The sequence below is a fragment of the Pleurodeles waltl genome, chromosome 8 (assembly GCF_031143425.1).
Source record: "Pleurodeles waltl isolate 20211129_DDA chromosome 8, aPleWal1.hap1.20221129, whole genome shotgun sequence".
In the NCBI taxonomy this organism is placed as follows: domain Eukaryota; kingdom Metazoa; phylum Chordata; class Amphibia; order Caudata; family Salamandridae; genus Pleurodeles; species Pleurodeles waltl.
The window spans coordinates 127,545,279-127,566,261 of NC_090447.1; the positions used below are offsets into that span (position 1 = coordinate 127,545,279).

At 45.4% G+C, this 20,983-nt stretch overlaps 1 protein-coding gene across 3 annotated transcripts in view; it reads right to left on the reverse strand.

The window, feature by feature from the left end:
- TENM4 (teneurin transmembrane protein 4) overlaps positions 1–20,983 on the reverse strand; it is a 1,476,030-nt gene that overhangs the window by 637,982 nt on the left and 817,065 nt on the right. For all 3 annotated transcript variants that reach the window (XM_069203936.1, XM_069203935.1, XM_069203934.1), the window contains one exon: positions 15,007–15,276. In XM_069203936.1, coding sequence (XP_069060037.1) covers positions 15,007–15,276 — 270 coding nt within the window. The remainder of the gene's footprint in view (positions 1–15,006; positions 15,277–20,983) is intronic.

The window sequence follows — 20,983 nt, forward strand, 5'->3', positions numbered from 1 at the left end:
TCGGGAGTTTCTTGTCTTTTCGAAGCAGGGGCAGTCCTCAGAGGATGTCGAGGTCGCTGGTCCCTTTGGAAGGCGTCGCTGGAGCAGGATCTTTGGAAGGCAGGAGACAGGCCGGTGAGTTTCTGGAGCCAAGGCAGTTGTCGTCTTCTGGTCTTCCTCTGCAGGGGTTTTCAGCTAGGCAGTCCTTCTTCTTGTAGTTGCAGGAATCTAATTTTCTAGGGTTCAGGGTAGCCCTTAAATACTAAATTTAAGGGCGTGTTTAGGTCTGGGGGGTTAGTAGCCAATGGCTACTAGCCCTGAGGGTGGGTACACCCTCTTTGTGCCTCCTCCCAAGGGGAGGGGGTCACAATCCTAACCCTATTGGGGGAATCCTCCATCTGCAAGATGGAGGATTTCTAAAAGTTAGAGTCACTTCAGCTCAGGACACCTTAAGGGCTGTCCTGACTGGCCAGTGACTCCTCCTTGTTGCTTTCTTTGTTCCCTCCAGCCTTGCCGCCAAAAGTGGGGGCCGTGGCCGGAGGGGGCGGGCAACTCCACTAAGCTGGAGTGCCCTGCTGGGCTGTGACAAAGGGGTGAGCCTTTGAGGCTCACCGCCAGGTGTCACAGCTCCTGCCTGGGGGAGGTGTTAGCATCTCCACCCAGTGCAGGCTTTGTTACTGGCCTCAGAGTGACAACAGCACTCTCCCCATGGGGCCAGCAACATGTCTCTGGTGTGGCAGGCTGCTGGAACTAGTCAGCCTACACAGACAGTCGGTTAAGTTTCGGGGGGCACCTCTAAGGTGCCCTCTGTGGTGTATTTTACAATAAAATGTACACTGGCATCAGTGTGCATTTATTGTGCTGAGAAGTTTGATACCAAACTTCCCAGTTTTCAGTGTAGCCATTATGGTGCTGTGGAGTTCGTGTTTGACAGACTCCCAGACCATATACTCTTATGGCTACCCTGCACTTACAATGTCTAAGGTTTTGTTTAGACACTGTAGGGGTACCATGCTCATGCACCGGTACCCTCACCTATGGTATAGTGCACCCTGCCTTAGGGCTGTAAGGCCTGCTAGAGGGGTGTCTTACCTATACTGCATAGGAAGTGAGAGGCTGGCATGGCACCCTGAGGGGAGTGCCATGTCGACTTACTCGTTTTGTCCTCACTAGCACACACAAGCTGGCAAGCAGTGTGTCTGTGCTGAGTGAGAGGTCTCCAGGGTGGCATAAGACATGCTGCAGCCCTTAGAGACCTTCCTTGGCATCAGGGCCCTTGGTACTAGAAGTACCAGTTACAAGGGACTTATCTGGATGCCAGGGTCTGCCAATTGTGGATACAAAAGTACAGGTTAGGGAAAGAACACTGGTGCTGGGGCCTGGTTAGCAGGCCTCAGCACACTTTCAATTGTAAACATAGCATCAGCAAAGGCAAAAAGTCAGGGGGCAACCATGCCAAGGAGGCATTTCCTTACACAACCCCCCCCCAAACGAAAGAGGATGAGACTAACCTTTCCCAAGAGAGTCTTCATTTTCTAAGTGGAAGAACCTGGAAAGGCCATCTGCATTGGCATGGGCAGTCCCAGGTCTGTGTTCCACTATAAAGTCCATTCCCTGTAGGGAGATGGACCACCTCAACAGTTTAGGATTTTCACCTTTCATTTGCATCAGCCATTTGAGAGGTCTGTGGTCAGTTTGAACTAGGAAGTGAGTCCCAAAGAGGTATGGTCTCAGCTTCTTCAGGGACCAAACCACAGCAAAGGCCTCCCTCTCAATGGCACTCCAACGCTGCTCCCTGGGGAGTAACCTCCTGCTAATGAAAGCAACAGGCTGGTCAAGGCCATCATCATTTGTTTGGGACAAAACTGCCCCTATCCCATGTTCAGAGGCATCAATCTGCACAATGAACTGCTTAGAATAATCTGGAGCTTTTAGAACTGGTGCTGAGCACATTGCCTGTTTCAGGGTGTCAAAGGCCTGTTGGCATTCCACAGTCCAGTTCACTTTCTTGGGCATTTTCTTGGAGGTGAGTTCAGTGAGGGCTGTCACAATGGATCCATATCCCTTCACAAACCTCCTGTAATACCCAGTCAAGCCAAGGAATGCCCTGACTTGAGTCTGGGTTTTTGGAGCTACCCAGTCCAGAATAGTCTGGATCTTGGGTTGGAGTGGCTGAACTTGGCCTCCACCTACAAGGTGGCCCAAGTAAACCACAGTTCCCTGCCCTATCTGGCATTTGGATGCCTTGATAGAGAGGCCTGCAGATTGCAGAGCCTTCAAAACCTTCTTCAGGTGGACCAGGTGATCCTGCCAGGTGGAGCTAAAGACAGCAATATCATCAAGATAAGCTGTGCTAAAGGACTCCAAGCCAGCAAGGACTTGATTCACCAACCTTTGGAAGGTGGCAGGGGCATTCTTTAAACCAAAGGGCATAACAGTAAACTGATAATGCCCATCAGGTGTGGAGAATGCTGTTTTCTCTTTTGCTCCAGGTGCCATTTTTATTTGCCAGTACCCTGCTGTCAAGTCAAAGGTACTTAAGAATTTGGCAGCACCTAATTTATCTATGAGCTCATCAGCTCTTGGAATTGGATGAGCATCTGTCTTGGTGACAGAATTGAGCCCTCTGTAGTCCACACAAAACCTCATCTCTTTCTTTCCATCTTTGGTGTGAGGTTTGGGGACTAAGACCACTGGGCTAGCCCAGGGGCTGTCAGAGCGCTCAATGACTCCCAATTCCAGCATCTTGTGGACTTCCACCTTGATGCTTTCCTTAACATGGTCAGACTGTCTAAAGATTTTGTTTTTGACAGGCATGCTGTCTCCTGTGTCCACATCATGGGTACACAGGTGTGTCTGACCAGGGGTTAAGGAGAAGAGTTCAGGAAACTGTTGTAGGACTCTCCTACAATCAGCTTGCTGTTGGCCAGAGAGGGTGTCTGAGTAGATCACTCCATCTACTGTGCCATCTTTTGGGTCCGATGACAGAAGATCAGGGAGAGGTTCACTCTCTGCCTCCTGATCCTCATCTGTTACCATCAACAGATTCACATCAGCCCTGTCATGGAAGAGCTTAAGGCGGTTCACATGGATCACCCTCTTGGGGCTCCTGCTTGTGCCCAGGTCCACCAGGTAGGTGACCTGACTCTTCCTTTCTAGCACTGGGTAAGGGCCACTCCATTTGTCCTGGAGTGCCCTGGGAGCCACAGGCTCCAGAACCCAGACTTTCTGCCCTGGTTGGAACTCGACCAGTGCAGCCTTTTGGTCATACCAAAACTTCTGGAGCTGTTGGCTGGCCTCAAGGTTTTTGGTTGCCTTTTCCATGTACTCTGCCATTCTAGAGCGAAGGCCAAGTACATAGTCCACTATGTCCTGTTTAGGCTCATGGAGAGGTCTCTCCCAGCCTTCTTTAACAAGGGCAAGTGGTCCCCTTACAGGATGACCAAACAGAAGTTCAAAGGGTGAGAATCCTACTCCCTTCTGTGGCACCTCTCTGTAAGCGAAAAGCAGACATGGGAAGAGGACATCCCATCTCCTTTTGAGTTTTTCTGGGAGCCCCATGATCATGCCTTTTAATGTCTTGTTGAATCTCTCAACCAAGCCATTAGTTTGTGGATGGTATGGTGTAGTGAATTTATAAGTCACTCCACACTCATTCCACATGTGCTTTAGGTATGCTGACATGAAGTTGGTACCTCTGTCAGACACCACCTCCTTAGGGAAACCCACTCTGGTAAAGATACCAATGAGGGCCTTGGCTACTGCAGGGGCAGTAGTCGACCTAAGAGGAATAGCTTCAGGATACCTGGTAGCATGATCCACTACTACCAGGATATACATATTTCCTGAGGCTGTGGGAGGTTCTAGTGGACCAACTATGTCCACACCCACTCTTTCAAAGGGAACCCCCACCACTGGAAGTGGAATGAGGGGGGCCTTTGGATGCCCACCTGTCTTACCACTGGCTTGACAGGTGGGGCAGGAGAGGCAAAACTCCTTAACCATGTTGGACATATTGGGCCAGTAGAAGTGGTTGACTAACCTCTCCCACGTCTTGGTTTGTCCCAAATGTCCAGCAAGGGGAATGTCATGGGCCAATGTTAGGATGAACTTCCTGAACAGCTGAGGCACTACCACTCTCCTAGTGGCACCAGGTTTGGGGTCTCTGGCCTCAGTGTACAGGAGTCCATCTTCCCAATAGACCCTATGGGTTCCATTTTTCTTGCCTTTGGACTCTTCAGCAGCTTGCTGCCTAAGGCCTTCAAGAGATGGACAGGTTTCTTGCCCCTTACACAGCTCCTCCCTCGAGGGTCCCCCTGGGCCCAAGAGCTCAACCTGATAAGGTTCAAGCTCCAAAGGCTCAGTTCCCTCAGAGGGCAGAACTTCTTCCTGAGAAGAGAGGTTCCCTTTCTTTTGCTGTGTTGCAGTTGGTTTCCCAACTGACTTTCCTGTTCTCTTGGTAGGCTGGGCCATTTTTCCAGACTCCAGCTCTACTTTTTCACCCTGTGCCTTGCATTGTGCTCTTGTTTTCACACACACCAGTTCAGGGATACCCAGCATTGCTGCATGGGTTTTTAGTTCTACCTCAGCCCATGCTGAGGACTCCAGGTCATTTCCAAGCAGACAGTCCACTGGGATATTTGAGGAGACCACCACCTGTTTCAGGCCATTGACCCCTCCCCATTCTAAAGTAACCATTGCCATGGGATGTACTTTTCTCTGATTGTCAGCGTTGGTGACTGTGTAAGTTTTTCCAGTCAGGTATTGGCCAGGGGAAACCAGTTTCTCTGTCACCATGGTGACACTGGCACCTGTATCCCTCAGGCCCTCTATTCTAGTCCCATTAATTAAGAGTTGCTGTCTGTATTTTTGCATGTTAGGCGGCCAGACAGCTAGTGTGGCTAAATCCACCCCACCCTCAGAAACTAGAGCAGCTTCAGTGTGGACCCTGATTTGCTCTGGGCACACTGTTGATCCCACTTGGAGACTAGCCATACCAGTGTTACCTGGATGGGAGTTTGGAGTGGAACCTTTCTTGGGACAGGCCTTGTCTCCAGTTTGGTGTCCATGCTGTTTACAGCTATGACACCAGGCCTTTTTGGGATCAAAGTTTTTACCCTTGTACCCATTGTTTTGTGAAGAGGCTCTGGGCCCACCCTCCTGTGCAGGTTTTTGGGGGCCTGTAGAAGACTCTTTACTATTTTTAGTTTTGGTTGTCTCATCACCCTTCCCCTGGGGAGTCTTTGTGACCCCTTTCTTTTGGTCACCCCCTGTTGAAGTCTTGGACACCCTTGTCTTGACCCAATGGTCCGCCTTCTTTCCCAATTCTTGGGGAGAAATTGGTCCTAGGTCTACCAGATGCTGATGCAGTTTATCATTGAAACAATTACTCAATAGGTGTTCTTTCACAAATAAATTGTACAGCCCATCATAATTATTTACACCACTGCCTTGAATCCAACCATCTAGTGTTTTCACTGAGTAGTCAACAAAGTCAACCCAGGTCTGGCTCGAGGATTTTTGAGCCCCCCTGAACCTAATCCTGTACTCCTCAGTGGAGAATCCAAAGCCCTCAATCAGGGTACCCTTCATGAGGTCATAAGATTCTGCATCTTTTCCAGAGAGTGTGAGGAGTCTATCCCTACACTTTCCAGTGAACATTTCCCAAAGGAGAGCACCCCAGTGAGACCTGTTCACTTTTCTGGTTACACAAGCCCTCTCAAAAGCTGTGAACCATTTGGTGATGTCATCACCATCTTCATATTTTGTCACAATCCCTTTGGGGATTTTTAACATGTCAGGAGAATCTCTGACCCTATTTATATTGCTGCCACCATTGATGGGTCCTAGGCCCATCTCTTGTCTTTCCCTTTCTATGGCTAGGAGCTGTCTCTCTAAAGCCAATCTTCTGGCCATCCTGGCTAACAGGAGGTCATCTTCACTGAGAGCATCCTCAGTGATTTCAGAAATGTGGGACCCTCCTGTGAGGGACTCACTATTTCTGACTAACACAGTTGGAGACAGGACTTGAGGGGTCCTGTTCTCCCTATTTAGGACTGGAGGAGGGACATTGGCCTCCAAGTCACTAATTTCTTCCTCTGTGAGGTCATCATCAGAGGGGTTGGCTTTTTCAAACTCTGCCAACAGCTCCTGGAGCTGAATTTTGGTAGGTCTGGAGCCAATGGTTATTTCCTTTATATTACAGAGAGACCTTAGCTCCCTCATCTTAAGATGGAGGTAAGGTGTGGTGTCGAGTTCCACCACCTGCATCTCTGTATCAGACATTATTCTGCTAAGAGTTGGAATACTTTTTAAAGAATCTAAAACTGTTTCTAGAATCTAATTCCAAACTTTTAACAAACTTTTAACTCTAAAAGACAATGCTAAACAGGGACTTAACACCCAAGGCCCTAGCAGGACTTTTAAGAATTTAGAAAAATTTCAAATTGCAAAAATGAATTTCTAATGACAATTTTGGAATTTGTCGTGTGATCAGGTATTGGCTGAGTAGTCCAGCAAATGCAAAGTCTTGTACCCCACCGCTGATCCACCAACGTAGGAAGTTGGCTCTGTATGTGCTATTTCAAAGTAAGGAATAGCATGCACAGAGTCCAAGGGTTCCCCTTAGAGGTAAAATAGTGGTAAAAAGAGATAATACTAATGCTCTATTTTGTGGTAGTGTGGTCGAGCAGTAGGCTTATCCAAGGAGTAGTGTTAAGCATTTGTTGTACATACACATAGACAATAAATGAGGTACACACACTCAGAGACAAATCCAGCCAATAGGTTTTTATATAGAAAAATATCTTTTCTTAGTTTATTTTAAGAACCACAGGTTCAAATTCTACATGTAATATCTCATTCGAAAGGTATTGCAGGTAAGTACTTTAGGAACTTCAAATCATCAAAATTGCATGTATACTTTTCAAGTTATTCACAAATAGCTGTTTTAAAAGTGGACACAGTGCAATTTTCACAGTTCCTAGGGGAGGTAAGTATTTGTTAGGTTAACCAGGTAAGTAAGACACTTACAGGGCTTAGTTCTTGGTCCAAGGTAGCCCACCGTTGGGGGTTCAGAGCAACCCCAAAGTCACCACACCAGCAGCTCAGGGCCGGTCAGGTGCAGAGTTCAAAGTGGTGCCCAAAACACATAGGCTAGAATGGAGAGAAGGGGGTGCCCCGGTTCCGGTCTGCTTGCAGGTAAGTACCCGCGTCTTCGGAGGGCAGACCAGGGGGGTTTTGTAGGGCACCGGGGGGGACACAAGCCCACACAGAAATTTCACCCTCAGCAGCGCGGGGGCGGCCGGGTGCAGTGTAGAAACAAGCGTCGGGTTTGTAATGGAAGTCAATGGGAGATCTAGGGATCTCTTCAGCGCTGCAGGCAGGCAAGGGGGGGGTTCCTCGGGGAAACCTCCACTTGGTCAAGGGAGAGGGACTCCTGGGGGTCACTCCTCCAGTGAAAGTCCGGTCCTTCAGGTCCTGGGGGCTGCGGGTGCAGGGTCTCTCCCAGGTGTCGGGACTTAGGATTCAAAGAGTCGCGGTCAGGGGAAGCCTCGGGATTCCCTCTGCAGGCGGCGCTGTGGGGGATCAGGGGGGACAGGTTTTTGTACTCACAGTCTTAGAGTAGTCCTGGGGTCCCTCCTGAGGTGTTGGATCGCCACCAGCCGAGTCGGGGTCGCCGGGTGCAGTGTTGCAAGTCTCACGCTTCTTGCGGGAAGCTTGCAGGGTTCTTTAAAGCTGCTGGAAACAAAGTTGCAGCTTTTCTTGGAGCAGGTCCGCTGTCCTCGGGAGTTTCTTGTCTTTTCGAAGCAGGGGCAGTCCTCAGAGGATGTCGAGGTCGCTGGTCCCTTTGGAAGGCGTCGCTGGAGCAGGATCTTTGGAAGGCAGGAGACAGGCCGGTGAGTTTCTGGAGCCAAGGCAGTTGTCGTCTTCTGGTCTTCCTCTGCAGGGGTTTTCAGCTAGGCAGTCCTTCTTCTTGTAGTTGCAGGAATCTAATTTTCTAGGGTTCAGGGTAGCCCTTAAATACTAAATTTAAGGGCGTGTTTAGGTCTGGGGGGTTAGTAGCCAATGGCTACTAGCCCTGAGGGTGGGTACACCCTCTTTGTGCCTCCTCCCAAGGGGAGGGGGTCACAATCCTAACCCTATTGGGGGAATCCTCCATCTGCAAGATGGAGGATTTCTAAAAGTTAGAGTCACTTCAGCTCAGGACACCTTAGGGGCTGTCCTGACTGGCCAGTGACTCCTCCTTGTTGCTTTCTTTGTTCCCTCCAGCCTTGCCGCCAAAAGTGGGGGCCGTGGCCGGAGGGGGCGGGCAACTCCACTAAGCTGGAGTGCCCTGCTGGGCTGTGACAAAGGGGTGAGCCTTTGAGGCTCACCGCCAGGTGTCACAGCTCCTGCCTGGGGGAGGTGTTAGCATCTCCACCCAGTGCAGGCTTTGTTACTGGCCTCAGAGTGACAACGGCACTCTCCCCATGGGGCCAGCAACATGTCTCTGGTGTGGCAGGCTGCTGGAACTAGTCAGCCTACACAGACAGTCGGTTAAGTTTCGGGGGGCACCTCTAAGGTGCCCTCTGTGGTGTATTTTACAATAAAATGTACACTGGCATCAGTGTGCATTTATTGTGCTGAGAAGTTTGATACCAAACTTCCCAGTTTTCAGTGTAGCCATTATGGTGCTGTGGAGTTCGTGTTTGACAGACTCCCAGACCATATACTCTTATGGCTACCCTGCACTTACAATGTCTAAGGTTTTGTTTAGACACTGTAGGGGTACCATGCTCATGCACCGGTACCCTCACCTATGGTATAGTGCACCCTGCCTTAGGGCTGTAAGGCCTGCTAGAGGGGTGTCTTACCTATACTGCATAGGAAGTGAGAGGCTGGCATGGCACCCTGAGGGGAGTGCCATGTCGACTTACTCGTTTTGTCCTCACTAGCACACACAAGCTGGCAAGCAGTGTGTCTGTGCTGAGTGAGAGGTCTCCAGGGTGGCATAAGACATGCTGCAGCCCTTAGAGACCTTCCTTGGCATCAGGGCCCTTGGTACTAGAAGTACCAGTTACAAGGGACTTATCTGGATGCCAGGGTCTGCCAATTGTGGATACAAAAGTACAGGTTAGGGAAAGAACACTGGTGCTGGGGCCTGGTTAGCAGGCCTCAGCACACTTTCAATTGTAAACATAGCATCAGCAAAGGCAAAAAGTCAGGGGGCAACCATGCCAAGGAGGCATTTCCTTACAATATATATATATGTTCTGTTTATACTGTGGAAGGGCACAGAAGGGGAGGTGAAGAACTTTGTTCAAATCTTGAATGACAATGATTTGAGCTTAAAACTCACTCATACAATGAGTAACTGTGAAATGGCCTACATAGAGGAAAATATCCAAAGAAAAAAATCAAACACAGGGAATGGTATCTTATATGCAAACATTTTTTATCCTTATCCCCTTAAGAAAAATATCCCATAAAGTGAGATGGTAAGGGCTCAAATAATTTGCATCAACATTTCCATCATATATTAAAGAACAAGCTCATTTTATAGATGACTGAGAAGGACAGGCAACAAATGAACAAGAAGTTGCTAACTAAAGAGCAGACAGCGTAAAAAGCGAGAATCAACTGCTCTGAAAAGATTGACTGAGAAGGACAGACAACAAATGAGCAATCTTGAAGTTCCTAACTATAGAGTGGACAGCGTAAAAAGTGAGACTCTACTGCTCTGAAAAAAAGTGTAGTGAGAACAATTTTGCTCTGACACTCATTATGACAATTCAGTAGAGAACCTAACTTAGGAAAACCAAGAGCAAGCCATGGAAATTTCTAAAAAGAGTCATCCGAGAGACAATTTCTGTTATTTGCCAAGAACAATGAACAAGAAAAGTACGAACCTGGCTCAATGCCATGACCCAGTAACCTCGACTTCCTCATCCAAGGCCTGAAGAAATATGGTCAGATCACCCTCCTCCTGAAGGAACTCCATTGGCTCCGCATGGGCAGACTGCACCATCTTCAAAACCTGCTTCATCATTAAAAAAACATCACGACCTGCACCCTGCTTATCTTGCAGACAAGCTTACCATCTTTGGTGGTTCTTGGCACACCCACAGCCAGGGCACCATCAGATTGCAGATGAAGTGTATAAACAGGAAAAACAAGGCAGCAAGCCTTTTCCATTTATGCACCCAGGATCTGAAACAACATCCCTATATCCATCAACACCACCCTAACAATGCTCCAATTATGAAAGAGTTAAAGACTCATCTGTTTAAAGAACACTACATCACGATGTGCCCACAACCTGGCGACTACTCCTTAATCATTTGTTAACTTTCTGCTTGTTTTTGATACTCTACTGCACTCTGCTGCTTTCTGGCTAAGTGCGTGCTAGCATATAAATACTTACACAGAGTGGTTCTCTTGGACATTTGAAGTAAACTGTGATGTGCTCTGCTGTCCTGGTGCACTCTCGTGCATGTAGTCGCGTAGAGGAGAAGGGGCATTATCTTTGGTTGATATAAAAATGATGGAGGATGGGTCCGAGGGAAGGAGCATGGGGGTAAGCAACACCTTGGATGGCGAGAGGAGGGTGGAAGGAGTACAGTGAAAGCGGAAGGAGCAGGGTGTGATGGAGCAAGCAATACCATGATAGAGGTGGAGGCACGGAAGAGACTACAAACACATGCACTCTTATGGAGTGCAACAATTCAAATTAAAAAAAAGTCGTCTGGAAGCATGTGACCGCTAAAAGCACACTAGCTGTGGACAGGAAGCTGTACTTGGTCTATGCTCCATGGAATGGAATGACAGAGGAAGAGAAAGTGAAAATAGAGGCACAGACCAATGAGAAGCAAGGAAATTAAAGTGATTTTGACGCCAACCAATGGTAGTAACAGGTGGGCTCTAAGCCCTTTTTGAGTTGTTTTTAAGGAGAATAACTTGCAAGGACAGTGCATGCACTGCCCAAGTGAGACTTAAAAAGGAAGGATGTTATGAATTGTTTCATCTAGTACAAACAATTAATGGCAATTTTATTTGCACGAGGACAGAATGTCAGCTTTGAATCTTTTAATTTCAACCACAAACAGCATCATCCCCTTATAAGAAGTATGTGATAACCTCTCACAATTTTCCAGCAACAAGATGAAAGCCATGAATATTGACTGTCAACCAAACCCCTGTATCTCACCTCCAGCCTACCCACAAACGGCCTTGGAAACACCCTAACTACATGGGAAACAATCACCACGGAAGAGACAGCTAACATCAAGGGAACTATCCACTTCGGGAAACCGATGGACCCCTGCCCGCACCACATCTACAACATGGCCACCTCCACAAACAGCGAAGTACTCACCTGCAGCCTGAACACTTTCAGCACTACCACAACGTTTGTGGAGGCCTGGGAACACACAGCAGTCAACGCACCTTTAAAAAAGCCTACAGCAGACCCCGCCCAACTAGCAAATTACCGTCCGATCTCACTACTACTCTGCTCAGCCAGGGTCATGGAGAAAACCATCAACAGGCAACTTGAGAGAAGGGAAGAGGAGAAGCAATGTGATAACTGTGTAGTATGGTCCAATACTGCCATTGAGAGTTTTGTTGACATCATAAACCCCAAGGCCCTAGGTCTAGTAGTTTCTGAATTGCAGAACTGTGCAAGTTCTCCAAAATGCATCCACAATTGAATATGTAAAATAGGCAGCTGTAAATGGGTGGCGGGTGAGGAAACCCATATCATGAGGAATATTCATTTATGCTCATAGCAAGACAGGAGAGCAACTGAAGTTCCAAACAGCTGCAAATTCAACATAAAAAGAACCGACTAAATGACAGAACATTCTCACAACAAATAAATATAAAAAGTATATGTTGACATGAGGGGACATGACCCTTCACTCACTGGACGTAAATGTTTTGTATTATAATTCTCCAAAATAAATACAACTCATTCAGTTGCATGACCATACACTGCAAACAATACAACTACACTGTACAGGCTAATCCAGTCTAAAAATGGCAATGTTTGCCCACACAAGCCGTGAAATTGGAAAGAGAGCGCAAAAGAAGACCAATAACATGGGATGGTTATGTTTATATTTCATCCAATTGGTTCATAATGATCTTTGTCTGGGTTTTCTGTAAATAATCACCTGCCAAACTCAGAGACTAGTGGGTGATCCTGTTATGTCAGTAGCTATCCTTTTATGTGATTTTAATCCCTGGATTCATCCATACTACCTTCGTCCCATTGTCCCTCTTATCCCTAAATATTTTTTAAGTATCCATTTGTTTAGTCATGGAAACTCTAACCTTAACATCTCCTTAATGGTCAGCTTAAGTTAACCTATTTCGAGGTTTATATTCTCCCAGGCCTCTCCCCTTAATTTCCCACTTCAAGACATTCTTATACCACGTACTGCGATTACATAAATTTTGGGACTGTTGTAGAACTAGTCAGTCTTTGAAACATATTAAGTGATGGATACACTGACAGGGCTGCCAAGTACTAAAATTCAAACAATGACTTAAGGATTCCTCAAGAAATATTTGTGAGCCAACTATATTTACTCCCCATTTGTTGTTCATTACTCAAACCAGTGTGGATTTTATTGTTTGGTGGATCAGTGAACGAAACATACCTAACAGTGTTGTGTTACATTTGCCACTTATCCTGCCCAGTCCTTGATTATCAATATCCCCCAAATCTCCTCCCAATATGAAATGTAAATTTCCATCTTTTTCACATTGACTCGGAGCATGTTCCATCTTTAACTAATGATAGCAGACCTGGCATGTCTATTGCAGCCAAAACATTCACAAGAAAATGACAAACAAAAGATAAAACTCTAGTGAGGGCACGGATCCTGAAAGTGGGCTTTCATCAACACTTACAGCTCTAAATCACAGGATCTTTTTCTTCCTTCTGATGCTTGAACTGTAATGTTCATTGCTCAACAAAGTCTTGTGGTAAATAGATAGATGATCATCTAGAGAGTTATGTTGATTGGTTGACAGACAGCATGGTGGAGGAGCATAGGCACACCTTTAAGGCGGACAAATAGCCCTGAGATCATCCGGTCTGCTCAATTCCCTACCAGCAGCAACACTATAAACTTCCCATTTTTACCTCCTCTTTAGCCTGATGAGATAGACTGATAGAGAGATCCCTACTAACAGACAGATAGCTACCCATTTAGTTACTCAGGTTAGTTAGTGACAAATACATTCTGGTCCTTAATATGTACAGTTTACAAAAATTATATCTCCTTAGATTCAATGACGAAAATGCAAAGTTTCAAATAAAGCTCTATAGAGTACATCAGAGATTATGTAAGCCTCAAATACAGTCACCAACATTAGAGCTTTACAATTCTGCAGATGTGTTTAGAGCTGATCACAGTGAAGGCACACAAATAATTTCCTGTGTGGGTGTATTCATTTACCCAGCTCTGCAATTTGGATAAGAACATCCAAGGACACCTTAGTATTGCAGAGCAATGCTTCATAATGTTTTTAAGCAATTTAACCCACATCCTGTAATTCTGTGTTTCATTCTACAGCTGCAAAAGGGTAGGGAGGAAGAGTTAGGAGAGTATAGGCACCAAAGAATCAAACTTTGAATGTAAGAACATTACGGAAAGAATCAAATTTTGAATGAAGGTGGTGTTGATATGGACAAGGCTGCTCTTGAGATGGAATCTTATACATATCAGCCCTTCCCTGAGTCCTCTTCTTTCATAAGAATAGGTGAGTCCAGTGTAAATAAACCTTTTACGTATCAGCACTTCCCGGTACTGTTCTTTAATAAGAATTGGTGAAGCTAGTGCAGCAAAGCACAGGGAGACCCATAGATTACTATGGGTGCATCATTTTAACGCCTGCCTTGGGCAAGCGTTAAAAATGATGGAAAAAATGGTGCTGTGAAATCTTGTAAATTTCACTGCGCCGTTATTTCGGGCCTTCTTGCGTCGGAATGCCCCCCTTGCATACATTATGCCTGACGCAGGCATAATGTGGTGCAAGGGGTCACAAAGTTGCGCAATGCAAGCACTGCGCTACTTTGTAAATCTAGTGCGGGTGCCATTGTTCTAGAAGATGAGAATAATTGAAAGAGGCAATATTAATTTCCACATCTTATTTTAAGGTTATATCCTGAGGTGCCTGAACATACCTGGCAGATAACCCTAAACAAATATGTGTTTTTTGTACATTATCTACTAACCACCAGTCAAGAGTTGGAGCAATCAGCAGTGGTATGTACATTTGTAAACAGATTCTGACTGACTATGCAAACAGGTATTAATTATTTTGCTGTCTAGCTTTACACTTAAAGAAACAGGTAACACAACCTTGGATTCCCTCATCTGTAAGAGGACATTCAGGGAGTCCGCAAGCTAATAACAAGACCTTTGCACCCACACCTTGCAAAAACCAAGGGTGATGATCTACTGGAATAGACTTAAGTCAAGTGGTTCCAAATGAGGTGTGAGATGTTCAACTTGTGCTGGATATTCAGTCCACAACAAATTCCTTCCTAGCATAGTTAGACTTCCATTTATAATGAGGAAAAGTGAAAATCCAGGAACTGGTGAGCCAAGTGATAAACCGCCGCTGGTAACACCTTGCTAACTGCATCGCACAAACTGACATAACTCAACTGCGCTCTGTCCACCTCCAGGATTATCTTATTTCCCAACTTTCCACACAGAAGTTCACTCACAAAGACTAACCGGGTGAGAAAATAGGAAGAACATAAGATCTAAGTTGACAGCAAAGAAGACAACACTGGGCCCATATGGGCAGGTGGCTAAATTATTTGTGGCGACGGCAGTGATGGAACAAAATTCACAGAGGACAATATTTATGTACTACATGAAAAAGTAGAAAACATTGTGTAAGATCTTTATGGGCAAGGGGTAGTACAAATGTAAATTACATTGGAGTAGTAAGATGGAACCGTTCCTTGTCAAACTTAGCACAATGCTAGAGGAAAGAACTTGTCTTAGTAGGCCTGGGACTCACCATTCTCCGTGTTGTCATGCTCCGTATCGGTGAGCGTGAGGTTGGAGTTGGCTCGGCTGGACAAGCAAGAGCTTCTGCCCGACTTGGAGCTTCGCCCCCACAGCCTGACGGGGTGTTCTGGAGATAGTACCATGTCCGCCTCAGTGTCGGCGTCTGAGCCGGCGCTGATGGAATAGCCACAGTGAGGCAGCCCGATGTCAGTCCTGTACAATGTTCCATGGGGCGGGGTCACCTCAGTGAGCCCGAGGTCTCTCAGAGAGAAGTTGGCTCCTATGGAAACAAAAACAAAAGGACAAGATGGCGGTTACAGGAAGTCATTTCGATGCAGAAGGATTCTTACTTGAGTAGGATGGAGTGGGCAATTCTTAGGCGTGGTGCCCATGGAAAGGTTCAGAACACCCACGAATTCGAGATGTCTTGACAGGATTTTCTACTACCAATTTACACAATGGAAATGGCTAAAGATGTGCTCCTGTCATGTGCAGTATAAATTCCCTTGTAGGGTGGAAAAGGTATGGGAATGCCCTCAAAGTTCATGGAGGTGCAGAAGTTTCTACGAGGAATAATATATTTGAATAGGTTTACAATATTTGACAGTGTTTTTAGAAGTAATGCTTTAAAAATGTCATATTGAGAATTGTTACTTTGGAAATGTTGAGTTAATGCCTTTGATATTCCTGTCACACAATGTAAAGTGATCACCAACAACTTTCAATATACAAAAATATAACACCAATGCACGCTAATACAACTCTAAACACAAACTAGATTGTCTTTAGTGCTCGAGTAATAAGTGATATTATTACACAGCCCATTGGTACTTATTTTATTAACCTATTTAAGAAAATAAGGAGGAGTTGGCCCTGCTGGGATTTAAATATATGACATCCAGCTAGAGTATTGAGGTGCGACTCGCAATTTCCGATTCGCAAAATCAGATGCAGAACGGTGTCTCAGACACCGTCTGCGAGTGGCTATGGGGTCGCAAAGACCCACCTCATTAATATTAATGAGGTGGGTCGCATTTTGCGACCCCATAGCGAGTCCCTGCACTCACAGGGATGATGGCCTGCTGAAGACAGCAGACCTCCATGTCTGTGACTGCTTTTTAAATAAAGCAGTTTTTTTTATTTATTTTGCAGCCCGTTTTCCTTAAAGGAAAACGAGATGCAAAATAAAAAAAATTACAAAACCATTTGGTTTCGGTTTTTCAGAGTAGGCAGTGGTCCATTGGACCACTGCCTGCTCTGAAAACCCCTTTTTGGCAACATTCACCTGGGACCCCTTCCCTTTTGCGAATGGGTTACCACCAGTGTGACACTGGTGGTAACTGCGAATTGCTTGGCGACCGCATTCGCGGTCACATAGCAATTTTGCATAGCGATGCGAGTCGCAAATAGCAAGGGGACCCCCCTTCCTATTTGCGAGTGGCATTCACAATTTGCGAGTCGGTCCCGACTCGCAAATTATGAATGAGAATCGCAATCGGCATTTTCATGGCGCAAACTGCGATTTTCGCAGTTTACACCATGCAAAATGCTTGCTACATCTGCTCCTTAGTGAAGTGGTAACCACCGGACTTTCTGTTTTGTGAGCTGTGTTGTTAACCATGTATAACTTTACTCTTTTCTGTAGCTTTTGGCGAATTTCCTAGAGCTCTCATTCTTTTAGGTACATATGTATTGCATTCGACACATAAAACGAGTAGATTGGCAGGGGTGCACCGCTTGAATAGCTTCTGGTCTGTGGGATTGCTTTGGGGTAGAGATGCGTTCACCGATTTCCAATCTCCTAACATTACAAGTGTCTGTCCCATTTCTTATTTGTTTTGTCCTAGGGGGATTTGCTTTTGATTTGAGTCTGTGCCGGATACTTATGAAGTGTGTACGCAATTAAAGGAGGAGGTTGTTTCTACCCAATTTTGGCTTAGCAACACTGTTCAGCTATGTCAGTGATGGATGACATGTAAACTTTGAAGGTACTTGTCATGTAATTCTGCTATCTCTGCCTTGTAGCAGATTCGCTCTGGCTGTTCTTGATGCACAATTCATTTCCCTGTCAATTTTCCTGTCCCAGTCTGTTTTTTTGCAAAATAAAAATGAATGATGTATGCTGAATTGTTCAATAATTGGGCTCTTGCCAGACATTATTATTTTATGATAGAGCGTGCAAATTGCCCTGAGGCTTCCTGGCGTTAGGTTCAGAGGATCCTAATGAAGGCAGAAGTTTACTCAGAAAATAACCATGTTTTAAGTTTTTTCCCGTAATTTCACTATGTTGCGATCACTTCTTCAGTATAGAGCAGGTGAGGTCACTTGAACGCTAACTGGTCTGAGAAAGGTCTACCTGCTTGCCTGCTCATCTCAATCCCTGGAGCCTGTAATAGATGGTGAGGAATGAAAAGGAACGCAATGATCTTCTAGGCGATGCTAGGTGATCAGATGTTTAATGAGTTCTGGTCCCTGGCCACCAAGCTCTTTGAATCTTGTACTTTTCAGATGATACTCTGATCTGATTGAAAGCCAGAGTAATGTCCGAAGGGGACCACAAACGTGAGCCCAATAAGGTAGGTGAGGAAGAGCCATGCAGCACTATTTGCACAAGCTGAGGTCTTCCCAAAGAAGTGGATGAAGGACAAAGAAGTAAGGAACACAATGCAATTGCCAAGTCCTGATCCTGTTATTGCCATCTATAATAGGATGATGGGCATCTTTGGGCATGTAAGGGAATACTCAGTAATAAAGGCAGGAAGCTGCCACCTTATTGATATATGGAAGAAAGGTCAAATCATTCTCAAAGATGAACCCTAGCGTGCTTGCAGAGCCTAGAGGCTTAGGGCAGGCATCTAACCCAGATGGGTGTCCAGTGGGAGGCAGGTCCTCCCATGACCACAACCTCACTTTTCTCAGAAGCTAAGTCTTGCTCCCTCACCCGCTCCATCGAAAAATAAGTTTAACTATGTGCTATCGGCATAGCAGATGAATGAAAGATGAAGCCCCTGGATTAAATTTGCTAAGGAAGTCACATAAAAACTTAATGGGGTGAGACTTAAGGACGAGTCCTCTGGGATGCCCCAGCGTAATGACCTTGCTGTGGACCAGTAGGGTGCCATAATAACCGACTGACTATGATCTGAGAGGATGGAATTAAACAATTGTAATACCTGGCAACCGATACCTGCGGCAGCTAGTCTGTCCACTAGAACCTGGTGTACAATATGTACAGGTACCTGATTGACTGGGTTTATTTGACTTTATTTGGGGTTTTTTGCAAACCTTGAACCTTCCTGTAGTGACTTCAGGGTGTTTTGAGGCATATGGCCTTTTAAGGAGCGAAAATAGGACCTTGACAATAACAAGTGGTAAAGAACTTGTTTGTCAGCTGTTGAGGATGGAGAGTACCAGCAGCTAAAAGCCATTGTGTCCACAAATGATGACAAGACCTTAGAGGGAAGGCAAGAGGACTGAAGGTAAAGACGGCAAGGCCAGTCTTTATTTGCAGCTAAGATAGAAGCTTGTTTGCACTTGTCTGTTCTTATCTGCCACTTTGTTGTATACACATTTTTTCACATGGTCATTTTTCTTCCATTAATTGTGATATTTAGGAATTGCATGCTTTTCTTGGAGTATTCCATACATTTGATGCACTGACAACTACTGAATGACTTGTGAAACTATTTAAGAGGCTACTACCCTTCTGTCAAAATCATCAAAATATCATGTATGCAATTTTATGTAATGATAACAAATTCCTTGGCTCTAATTATGATACTTCTCCAAGCTCCTATCTTTCATGTGCTCTCTTTGGAAACAATGAGGTCTTTGAATGAAGTGGAGTAACAGCACAGTTTGTCTACTTTGTGATGGCTCAGGCCATGATCAGCCTGGGATGTCATGAACTGTCCCCTTTGCAAACAGCCCAGATTTGACACCAAGGCCATATCCATGTTGCAGTGGTGCATCTCTAAGGCAGCCATTTGTAGACATGTCCACAGCCATCCTCATCCTCTTTAATCTCTTTGCAGTGTCCGAGTCAGTCTCCCACAGCACACTCATCAAAAGACTCCATGAGTTCGGCATCAAGGACTCGCACTCAAATGGATCTGCTCCTTCCTCACAGGAAGATCCCAGAAAGTCAGACTGCTGGGTTCTTCCTGGTGGAAGTGCGTTATAGTTCAGGGACTATAACGCACTTCCACCAGTTCTAGCCAATTTATAACCTGGTAAGAAGTGCGGTTGTACTCCTCACTGTGGGTGAGGGTAAAGTATGATGTCCTCAGTGTGCATTTGTCATTGAAAGGCAAACATTTCCCTTGAGGTCACCAACTGTCAACAAGAGGATACACGTCAAGCAGACCAGACTTTAAATGGGGCCAATGGTGCAATAATGTCTGTTATTCCCTAATAGCAATATGAGTCTTGGACATGGTGTTTATTCCATTTCTCTCCTGGTCAGAAACTGTTTCTGTAACATGGGCGAGGCACAACTGTTAGCCCCATTTCACTTCACAAAAGCAGATGCAATGAAGCACATGTGTGGGACATGTTTTATTGTACCAGTGCAAACTTTATGTCCTAAGTCTTGGGTCACATTAGTCATCTTAACCAAGAGACTACATATCCCTTTGCAGATACTGCATGGTGCCAGGGCAGAGTGTGGGTGTTATCTGTTGTAGGTATTGTACTTAGTGACAGAGATTTCCCAAAAAATGACTGGGTTAACATGTGGCCATCGATCAAACAAGGCAGCATCATGTCTAATAAAACAGGAAGTCCAGGTCCCATCTGGGATTCCAGTAGTACATACATTTCAAATATATTATTCACAGAGGTTTCAGTATTTGGAAAGATGCTGAGAAATTGCTTGTCTTCACTTTGTAAAAACATTTTGTGGTTGTTGGCACACCAGAAAGTCCAGAGTCAATAGATTTCATTTTGTTCTCTTTATTAAATCAAACATGAACTTGGCAGACCCCCAAAACCTGAATCATTCATTTGGTGTGTAGTGCTTGTTCAATTAAAGCAAAGGTGACTTTCAGAAATGATTCTCATTGTGGGAGAGAAAGGAAGTTTAGCAAGATATGTCGTCTTCCTCCATAATGAACCTATTATTGATGGGATGGCACTTTTAAACCTAATCCCATGCTGCTCGTCTCGCCACCTGTTCTCCCATCTACCTTCAAAAAAGCAAACAAAATCCCGCCTCAGAGTAAGGCTCACGCTAGCGAGTCCTTGTTTTTTGGTCTCCCACCTCTCTTCTTCATAGGAAGAGACATTTGTGGCTGTTCACAAAGGCAGCTTACACTTGTAAGTTTAGTGTTACACCTTTGAGTAATGTTACTACTTACACATAAAGAGATGAAGCCAAATATAAGAGCGCAAGTTACTACTGCCGAAAAGAAACAATAGTATGGCATTTTATTTTAAGTCCTTACCTCCATTATTTTCTATGGGAGGGCCTGGCAGTACCAGTGGCTGGCCATGTGTGGTGCTAGCAGCTCTGAGCTGGAATACATTTACTAATATTTTGTGGCCCTTTTTGGCTGTAGTAACTTTGTAAGCTCAGTTTGTAAATAGCAATGGGCTAACTCTTTTGTGGGTGGATGTTCATCTTTACATAATCCTCCTGAAATGTCTCCTTACCTCTTCCTAAATCACCCTCCAATTTAGCTGTTAGTAAATTTAACACCACTCCCCTCTGTTACTCCCACATAATTACTGACACATATACTTACTTGTGCGAGGACTCAAAGCGAAGCTCTCACACACATATAGGTAGAACCTCCGCAAATGCATTAATGAACAGCATTTTGTAGCATCTTTATAGCATTATTGTAGTACCACTCAACGTACCTCGAAATGAAGCATGTGAGTAGCTCCCTATGTCTTCACTATGCAGAGAACCATCCTTAACCAAGAACCTGTGATGGGACGGTCAGACTCTGTCCCCCTTAAAAAAACACTTGGGTTGAATCCAG